The 9,439-nt window shown below is 36.0% G+C and overlaps 3 protein-coding genes across 3 annotated transcripts; 2 read left to right on the top strand and 1 right to left on the bottom strand.

Annotated features, from left to right (window-relative positions):
* The first annotated feature begins 1,314 nt into the window (after positions 1-1,314).
* Positions 1,315-4,314, top strand: LOC129578119 (serine protease inhibitor 42Dd-like). Its single transcript, XM_055466252.1, has 5 exons — positions 1,315-1,705; positions 1,799-2,331; positions 2,447-3,214; positions 3,278-3,419; positions 3,540-4,314. Exons 2-5 carry the CDS (start codon positions 2,260-2,262, stop codon positions 3,680-3,682), a joined length of 1,125 nt encoding a protein of 374 aa, XP_055322227.1. The 5' UTR covers positions 1,315-1,705; positions 1,799-2,259; the 3' UTR covers positions 3,683-4,314.
* Positions 4,315-5,860: 1,546 nt separating this feature from the next.
* Positions 5,861-6,590, top strand: LOC129579165 (tubulin polymerization-promoting protein homolog). Its single transcript, XM_055468888.1, has 2 exons — positions 5,861-6,286; positions 6,352-6,590. The coding sequence occupies exons 1-2, from the start codon at positions 5,981-5,983 to the stop codon at positions 6,529-6,531; spliced, it is 486 nt and encodes a 161-aa protein (XP_055324863.1). The 5' UTR covers positions 5,861-5,980; the 3' UTR covers positions 6,532-6,590.
* On the bottom strand, positions 6,576-9,429 carry LOC129579164 (double-strand break repair protein MRE11-like). Its single transcript, XM_055468885.1, has 9 exons — positions 9,219-9,429; positions 8,923-9,046; positions 8,694-8,842; positions 8,039-8,631; positions 7,774-7,944; positions 7,605-7,709; positions 7,363-7,532; positions 6,924-7,290; positions 6,576-6,865 (listed from the first exon to the last, which is right to left on the bottom strand). The coding sequence occupies exons 1-9, from the start codon at positions 9,325-9,327 to the stop codon at positions 6,767-6,769; spliced, it is 1,887 nt and encodes a 628-aa protein (XP_055324860.1). The 5' UTR covers positions 9,328-9,429; the 3' UTR covers positions 6,576-6,766.
* Between the last annotated feature and the right edge of the window lie 10 nt (positions 9,430-9,439).

Raw genomic sequence — 9,439 nt, 5'->3', positions numbered from 1 at the left:
AACCCTTCGCGCTACCATTGATATCCAACAACAAATGCAAGCAGACGACACAAAACAGAAAATTGTAATGTGCATCCTGTGCACTTTTCCCATGCAACGGTCTCATTCCATTGAGCATTACTTATAATACCCATTCGCAAATGTGTGTGTGCATCTACATTCTACCTGTACTCGAGTACACTTTTACCTATTTTGATGCTCTTTGTTTTTTATTCTGTCTTCTTCTTAATTTTGCACTTCTTCGGGCTCGATCGCATGATAAAAACGCCGCTAAAGAGTAAATGAAAATATAGGTTAATATGTCACGTGAGTTGATTATATCTGAAGTGTCTGCTATGCTCTGCTGACGATGTATGGTCGCCTCCCGAAAAAAAAACTACAATCGTTTCACAGCACACATTAACCACATACTCCTCACACATGCCATGCTATGTGCACGTTTTCAGCATTAAGTAGAAGAATAAAAAGATAAGCCAACATTATTTTCATCACATTTGAGTATTGCTCCACATTTCACCCTTTCGCTTCAACATATAGATATAGATATAGAATTCAACAAATGACGGACGGTTCACATTGTGCTCGCCCTTCTCTATACAGACCGTACAGTGGATATACAAACGAGAAGAAAAGAATGTGAGAATGAATCGCATACAGAAAGAACATTCAAGTACTGTTGCTCTCGTGTATTCTCTCTCTCTCTCTATGCTTGTGCGCTTCGTTCGTTTCATTCTTGTGTGTGTGTGCTGGAGCAAGAATATTTTCATAACAAATTGAAGTGTGACTGTGGCGATCGAATCCGTTAGAATCGAATTGACAGCTCTTACTGTTGCTGCGTGAAAAACAGGGCAGTTTTTGTGTCGAATTCAAATGAGATTTTGAATGTTTGTCAACACATTTTTCTAGATTGTGCTGTTGTATTAGTTTTGCATTTGATTCGGTTGTGATTTTTGACTAACAGGACATTTGCACAACGACAAGAGCACAATATTCGAAGTTCAGCATTGCACTGTCAGTTTGGTATCAGAATTCGTTGAGGCAAGTCGATTGTTGTATTGATGGTTCATTGATTGTTTCTTCAAAACAAATTGTTAATTTAGTCACGGTTTGATCGAAAGTGCAGTAATTCTGATCAATTTGTTCACCATTTTATTTTTCATTTTCATTAGATCAAATTTGGTGAGCATGAAAAGAAAGCGAGCCCAGAACGGGCGACCGAGATCGGTCAAACTGAATAGCATTTGAGCGAGTATTGATCAAAAAGTCTATCAAAATCGATATATAAAACATGATCCATTCTATCGTACCCATTATCTAAATATAAATTAAAAATAATCTTTTTTAACTTTGTTTTCAACATTTTTCTTACTGAAAATCAATAAAACTCCATGATTTTTTTTTTTAAATCGATTCCTTTCGATATAATCGTCATTTTTGTTAGTGGAGTAAATGGAGCGGGTGGAGTCGGTTGGTATATGTGGATCCGAACGAAAAAATAACAAAACATATCAATGAATGCCAAATAGACAATGTGGTTGATTTTGACGTTTCATGTTTGGGTACTTGTTGCCATTGGCAGTGTGGATTCGTAAATATTTTGATGAATGAAACGAGTCAGTGATGACATCATCGGTTTATTGTTCATTTATATCAACGACTGCTAGTGTCGAACGTAAATGCACGTAAATGCTGCATAATATTATACGTACCGATTAATTTTTCATTGTTTTCCTATTAAGAATGGATGCGCTTAGTATTATGTGACTTGACACTAGCAGTTCATGATTTATATATTTAGAATTGAGTGTTTTGCGACGAGTAAGTGCTTAGTTTTGATAGATTACTTGAGATGAACGGTGAACAAGCACACAATTGTGGAACTTTTTCTTGGGATTTTTGTTGATAGTAATAATTTACCGGTTTGTTATTGAATATTTCAATCAAATGTTTTGTTTTTTGTGAGTGTTCATTCGTGGAGATAAATACTTTACCAATAGCATCAACAAATCCAAATAAAAAAAGTATTTTGTGGGAATATCATGTGGGCTTGATTGGTCAAATTTCTCTGACATATACAATTAGCATGAAATATAAACAATAATTTCGCAATTTGAAACGGAATGGTGTGATTGACGGCGAGAAAGTGTATAAAGAGCGCGGCTGCTCCATTTCGTTAGTTTACTGTGAGCTGCTCAACAGTATTGATTCGTGTTTACATTCAGTTCAAGTTCAGTGTTATTCTTCATAATTCCATTAAGCATGGCATTGCATTATTTCGAAGCAAATGATTTGACCAGAGGAATTTCTTGTTTTTCATTGGATTTGTATCAGGTAATTCAAACGGCATGTTCTTTGGGACAAAAAATTTGTTATACCAACAAAAAACTGTTTGAAATCCATTTTTAAAACAATTAAGGCAATATTTGTTATGTTTTGTTTGTTGTAGGAATGTGCCAAAACGACATCCGAAAATGTGATAATATCGCCGTTATCGGTTGCAAGTGCCCTAGCACTTCTTCAACAAGGATCTGGTGGAAGTACTTTTGAAGAATTAAGAAATGGCTTACATTTGACCGCTGATAAAGAAACAACGGCAAATCAATTCCTGGAATATTATGACTTACTACGAAAAAGTGCGGGCAAATCCATACTGACCATCGCCAATCATGTCTACATTAAAACCGGTTACCAAGTGAACCCAAATTTTAAATTCACGTCGGACGTGAATTTCGCCAATTCGGATGCAAGTGCTGCAACCATAAACGGTTTTGTTACGGAAAAAACACAGGGAAAAATTACAAACTTGATCGAACCAACGTCGCTCAATACGCTTACACGTGTTGTTTTGGTGAATGCTATTTATTTCAAAGGCGACTGGCTACATAAGTTTCCGAAGGATCGTACCAAAAAGGATCACTTTTATATCAGCGAAGTCGATACGGTTAAAGTCGATTTCATGCACACTAAGAACAAATTCAAATATTCAAATATTCATGCTTTGGATGCCGCCGCACTTGAAATGAAATACCTCAATTCAAACCTTTCATTTTTAATCATTTTGCCAAAAAAACGCACTGGACTATCGCTTGAAGAAAATGTGAAAAATTTCGGTTTGAATAAAATTCTCGGCTTGATGTTTTTATGCGAAGTTATAGTCACGGTCCCGAAATTTAAGATCGAATTCGAAATCAGTTTAAAAAACGTTCTGAAGAAGGTATGTGGAATAGTTCTAAAAATTGTTTTCTCACAGATTAAAAATTAATTATTTTTTTCATTGATGGGCATGTCTGGAATGTTCGATGGAGCCGATTTAAGCGATCTTTTGATGACTGCAGAACCATTGGAAATATCTGAGGTTCTTCATAAGGCGTTTATCGAAGTGAATGAAGAAGGTTCTATTGCAGCAGCCGCTACAGCAAGTAATTACATCATTGTTTTATCTTTTTTTGACACTCATGCGGCGAATGTCGGCTGTGTCGATTATGCATTCTATTTCAAACATTTGCCTTGAATTTAATGTAATCCTTTTTTTCCTACAGTATTTGCTGTATTTGGTAGCGCACCTGCACCTGTACCTCCTCCAAAAATCTTCCGTGCTGATCATCCATTTATTTTTTTTATCATTGACACTCAAACAAGAACCATTCTGTTCAATGGTCGAATCAACAGCCCGACTAATTGAATACGATTTAGAAGTCCCCAAATAAAACCAATATACAAGTAAAGAATGTGGAATAATTTAAATAAGCTCCTTGTATCCGAATATAAATAATTTTGCTAATTTAATTGTTAGTAGACTCGATTTAAAGTGAAAATATTTTGATAAAAAAAATAATTGAGAATTGGATCAACAAATGATGAGGAAGTCTCACAGATAGAATTCATTTAAATATTGTTTATATAATAAATCGCCATATTTTCAAGAAAAATATCACGATGGGTTTAGTAAATAGTACCATTATTTATTTTGAATGTACTCAAAATGCTATGAAATTGTGTAAGAAAGCTAATGGTAATACAAAGTAACGAATATATGTGATACGTAGGGATATTTATTGGTTTTCCAATGTGTTGAAATTTTCTACGAAAAGCGGATAAATTAGAGTTTAATTCCAAAACATCGTTTTTGCATGTTTGATATGAATAACGTACGAATCTCGATAGTTGATTATTGATACCACAAAACATTTAAAATACTCGATGATAATGCAATGAAATAAGAAATTGATGATTTTTCATCACTCAAAATGTTTTAATTAATGAATAAAAAAAATTATTTTAATTAAAAGTGAATGAAATCGATATAAAACCCAAGACATATGTTTTCTTAACAACTACATATTCATTTTTGGACAGAAGTGGAAGAAAAAATTGAACGAACCAAACAAAAACGAACCAAACAAAAATAAATTGGCGAACGCAATGTACTCAAAGTGCATTTTAAATTTTTTCGTTGATATTGACAGTTCATGTTTACACACTAAATAGTTAAATGTACGTATATTTTGGTCAACGAAAGGAGTCAGTAATGACATCATCGGTTTATGATCTACATACGTAATCGAAAGACCTTCAAAAATTATATCTTTTCAAGATTCGCGTGTTGCTCCACGAATTAACACTTTGTTCTTATCTATTGGTTCAGTCAAATCAAGCATGACTCTCGGACGTTCTTCCTGGTATTTTTTGGTGATTTTGATAACATATCTATGATTCGTTGAATTACGCTGCCATATGAAACAGACGCAGTATTGTGAAACATAAGCATTAATGTCGCAATTCCAAACGGTGGTGTAATCGACTGCGAGAAAGTCTATAAAGTACGCGGCTGCTCCATTTCGTTAGGTTACTGTGAGCTGCTCAACGGTATTGGTTCGTGTTTACATTCAGTTCAAGTTCAGTGCTATTCTTCATCATACGACTAATTCAATCATGTTTTTCCAAGCAAATGATTTGACCAGAGGAAACTATAGCTTTTCGCTAGAACTTTATCAGGTAATCTAAAAGATAGTTCTTCTGGAGTAAAAATGACTCAAATCTAATTTTAGCAATAAAAAAAACACGATATTTGTCATAAATATTTTTCCATACTTTTTGGAATGTAGGAATGTGCCAAAACGACATCCAGAAATGTAATAATTTCACCGTTTTCGGTTGCAAGTGCCCTAGCACTTCTCTAATTGTCTCTACACACTTCTTATTAGGCATTGATGCAGGCAGACTTGTTGACAAATAACAGTAAATAAACAAAACAAAAATCTCCATAAGAATATGTATTGGCTCGTTATTATGCAACACGAAATGTGAACCCGTGAGCATAAAAACGACTTATTAAACAATCGCCGAACAAAACGATACAAGAAAAAACTACCGAACAAAACGTACCACAGCGGTAATGTGTAGCACAGCGGAGTTTCGTTTTGAACGGTACCGTCCTGCTGTGTTACGTTTTTAACGTGTGTTTTGTTTGGTAGTTTTTTTCTTGTATCGTTTTGTTCGGCGATTGTTTAATAAGTCGTTTTTATGCTCACGGGTTCATGTCTGCTTTAAATGAGCTCTTTGCAATTTGAATGTAGGTAAATTGGGCAGAAAATTTAAGAAATTTCAAATTACTGTGCAAATCTTGAGCAATATCGAAATTTTCGTGTATAAAATTCTAAATAATTGACAATTAATTAAATCCTTTCTCATATCGTAAACGTAACGTGTCAAAAAAAAACTAAATAGTAAAAATTGTGCGGTAAAAATAGGTAAAGCAACCAACGGTAGTGAAAAGCTAAACATTCTCAATGAAATCTGTGCAAAAATTTGATTTGTTTGTTGCCATTTCAAACTAAATCTGGAATCATAGCAAATTGATTTTTTCGTCTTGCCAATTTCCAGCCAAAGTAGCCATTGAAAAATTCATCGTCATACATTTTTATTAATTCAAATTGAAAAAAAGTTTTCGAAAGCACAAAATCTCAAGTATTGAAACAAAATGCCATCATTTAAAGAACAATTCGGTGCATTTTCCAAGTTTGGTGACAGCAAATCGGACGGAAAATTCATAAGTTTGTCGCAGAGTGACAAATGGATGAAACAGGCGAATGTATTCGACCAACATGTCACCACAACCGATACCGGCATTCACTACAAGAAACTATCAAAATCCGCGAAAAAGGTAAGTTATGCCGACTACAACAAGTTCTTAGAAGATTTGGCCACAACAAAAGGTGTCGATGTGGAAGAAATGAGACAAAAAATGGCCACTTGTGGTGATCCTGGATTGAAGCAAGCAACAACCGTAAGTAGAATAAATGCTATCGGTTATTAGGTGCATATTTAACTGTTTGCATTCATTCCAAACAGAGTGGCAAAGTGAAAGACAATGTGGATCGAATGACAGACACCAAAAAGTATACCGGATCGCACAAAGAACGATTTGATGACAGTGGCAAAGGAAAGGGCATTGACGGCCGAAAGAATGTTGCAGACACAGATGGATACGTATCGGGTTATAAAGGAAAAGATACCTACGATAATAAATAACAAATTGAAGCAAAATTTTTGTGAATAATAAATACAGAAGAGTATTTTTGATACAAGATAGAAAATGTTTTTTTTTATTTGATTTCATCAAAATCAACAGCTCAGTCTATGCTGAATAGAAGAACATGATATAGAGATTCAATGTAATGGAACTTGCATACACAAAATATGCGAAAGGAATGACAACCCTTAAAATGGTTTGCTTATGAATGATCAAAGTGGTGAGCATGGCAGGTTAATCGGAGTCATCAAGATCGTAGACAATGCCTCTGGTGGGACGTGTGCTTCTGCGGCCCAACGATTGTTGAATGGTTGGTTGCTGGCCTCGCGATGTCTAGAAAAAGAAAAGAGTTGCGTACTTGAACCATACTTGTCAATGAGAGTTTTCCTACCGAAACATTCAACGATGCTGGGGCTCGACCACGCGTTGAACCTCTTCCTCTGCCAGACGCAGTTGTTTTGCTGGCCGTTGATTTACTTGCCGTCGATTTGCTGGTGGTCGCCTTGGATGCTCTGGAGCCTCGAGCGTTGGACGTTGATTTATTTTCCTTTTCATTCGACTGATCATCATCATCGCCGTCAACATTCATTAAGAACTGACCCAGCGCGGTTGTGGTAGATTTCCGACTCGACAATGCCTTTTGAATATCTTTGAACACTTGTTCACCTGTCAAACGGTATTCGTCCAGTGCATCTTCAATATCAGTATCCTCTGGCATTTTATCGTTCAAAAAATCACAAGCCTTGTTGATGGACATGCTACAACATTTGAAATTAGATGAGTACAAAACGTTCAATTCGATGAAGAAAAAAAAACATTGTTTAGCTTACCCGATGGTTTTGTTGGCAGCATCATCGTCGTTGTACTCAGCCAAGCGGCGGCATACTTCTGATAGACAAGTCGGAAACAAAACCTGTAGCCGTTCTGAATTGTTTGGATCTTTGAAGTACCGATCCACATAATCTTCTAAGCGAATATCTTCTTCCTCTTCTTCGTCATCCTAAAAGTGATTCATTGTTTTTTTTTTTTTTGACTGATTCGGCAATTATTTCACCAATGAAAAAAGACTCACCTTATTAAATGCATTGTTCATGGCTTCTTCGTCGATGGATCTCTTTTCGACTTTCACGCGCTTGGTGTTACGCTGCATTTTCAATACCTCTGATGGATTCGCCACCTATTTCCATTGAATGTCAATGAACCAGGATTTGTGTGAAATCCAAAGCGTAATAAACACTCACCTGCTGATTAAATTGTTGACCAAATCGAACTTCGTTGATTGCATAGTCTTCATTTTGATACAAAACTCGCAACCGAATCAACGGTTCCTTCGGTTGACTTCGACAGTCAGTGAGTTTGGTTTTTGCTTCATCAATCATTTGATTGATAATTCCGCTGATCAACTCTTTGACCTGCAAAAATTTATTTATTTCCATGAATATAAACAACAGTTGGTTGTTTGTTGATTAAACACAAATATTCTTCAAATAAAGCGATAACACGAACCTTTGGTTTGACATCACCTTCATCCAAATCCAGTTCATCTTCATAATCTTGTAGATTAATCGATTTGAAAATGAACGGTCGCACCGTTTGCAATTTGATTGGTTCACATTTGAACTGATTTTGGCACACATGCAGTATTGCAATGTGCTTTTCGATCGATTCACCTTCGGACAATGATGTGGCCACCGATGAACCGGGTTGTGACACGAAAAACGATTTGCCAGGCACTTCTTCAGGTATAACACGGCAATCATGTTCATGTCCCCAAAGTATGAAATCCATAATTTCGGGCAAAATTTCTTGTGGCACATAATTTTTTGGACCACGATCAACACGATTCTGATGCAATACCATCACATTGAACCATTCACCCGATCGTTCATCCGGTTGATCCATTGTGACTTTTGTGTCACGGAACAAACGCGCCAATCGATTGTCATGAATGTGGCTTAGACCATACAATGCCAGTTGTGTGGTTCCTTTTTTCATCAAAATTGGCTTAATGTTCACCTCTTCCAAACTATTACATTTCCCGAAATAGTTCAATAGTCCAGACGTTTCAAGTAAATCCATCGAACTCAAACCACCATAACCTTTAAACAGAATGAATGGGTCAAATTGTGTGATGGAATATGACGAGATTCACGATTCTTACCGCTTGGATCATCATGGTTGCCATGAATAGAGAACACCGGAATGGCAACATTCAGATTGGCGTCATGATAATTGACCTCGTGATCGCTGAGAATTTCAAAGCTAATCGGTGTATCGCCTAAAGTGTATGCACGCAATAATTCCATACATCTGAAACGGCAAATGAATGTCAATTGAACGCAAGTCTAGCATTGTGTTTCATTCCAATTCGAATGATTGAGATAACATACTTTTGCAGTGCCTCTTTGGATGGATTGGTATCGTGAAACAAATCACCGCCAAGCAAAATGAAGTCAACTTCACGCTGTTTTGCATGCTGCAAAATTTCTGCAAATGTGACGAAACTGTCTTTGCCTGAAGAAAACCAAAAATATTCAACATATCGTTTTAGTTTAAAGTTTCTTTTGAGCAGACGCACTCTTTTTCGTCATCAACGACTATGAACATTCAATGTTTTGCAAGATGACATTTCACATTTGTTGCATTCACATTCGAGAAAAATTCAGCACAATGGTCAAAAACTCACCAATAATTTCATCTTTTTCCTTGTAACCAAGATGAATATCAGTTGCCAGAAGAATTTTAAAGCAATCCTCTGGATCTGGCCCGTTTGTCTGCTCTTCTGTTGATGTCATATTTTGGAATTGTTGAATTTCACAAAGCTTTTTTCACTTGGACCCGTTCTCGACTAGTAAACAAAATCGAATGCAATCATTTTAGCGCTGATTTTGACAAGTATTTGAATGT

This window comes from Sitodiplosis mosellana, unplaced genomic scaffold (assembly GCF_009176505.1).
Source record: "Sitodiplosis mosellana isolate CC-2019 unplaced genomic scaffold, AAFC_SMos_1.0 Smas_scaffold_6226, whole genome shotgun sequence".
NCBI classification, from domain to species: domain Eukaryota; kingdom Metazoa; phylum Arthropoda; class Insecta; order Diptera; family Cecidomyiidae; genus Sitodiplosis; species Sitodiplosis mosellana.
This window is presented reverse-complemented; position numbering and strand designations above follow the sequence as displayed.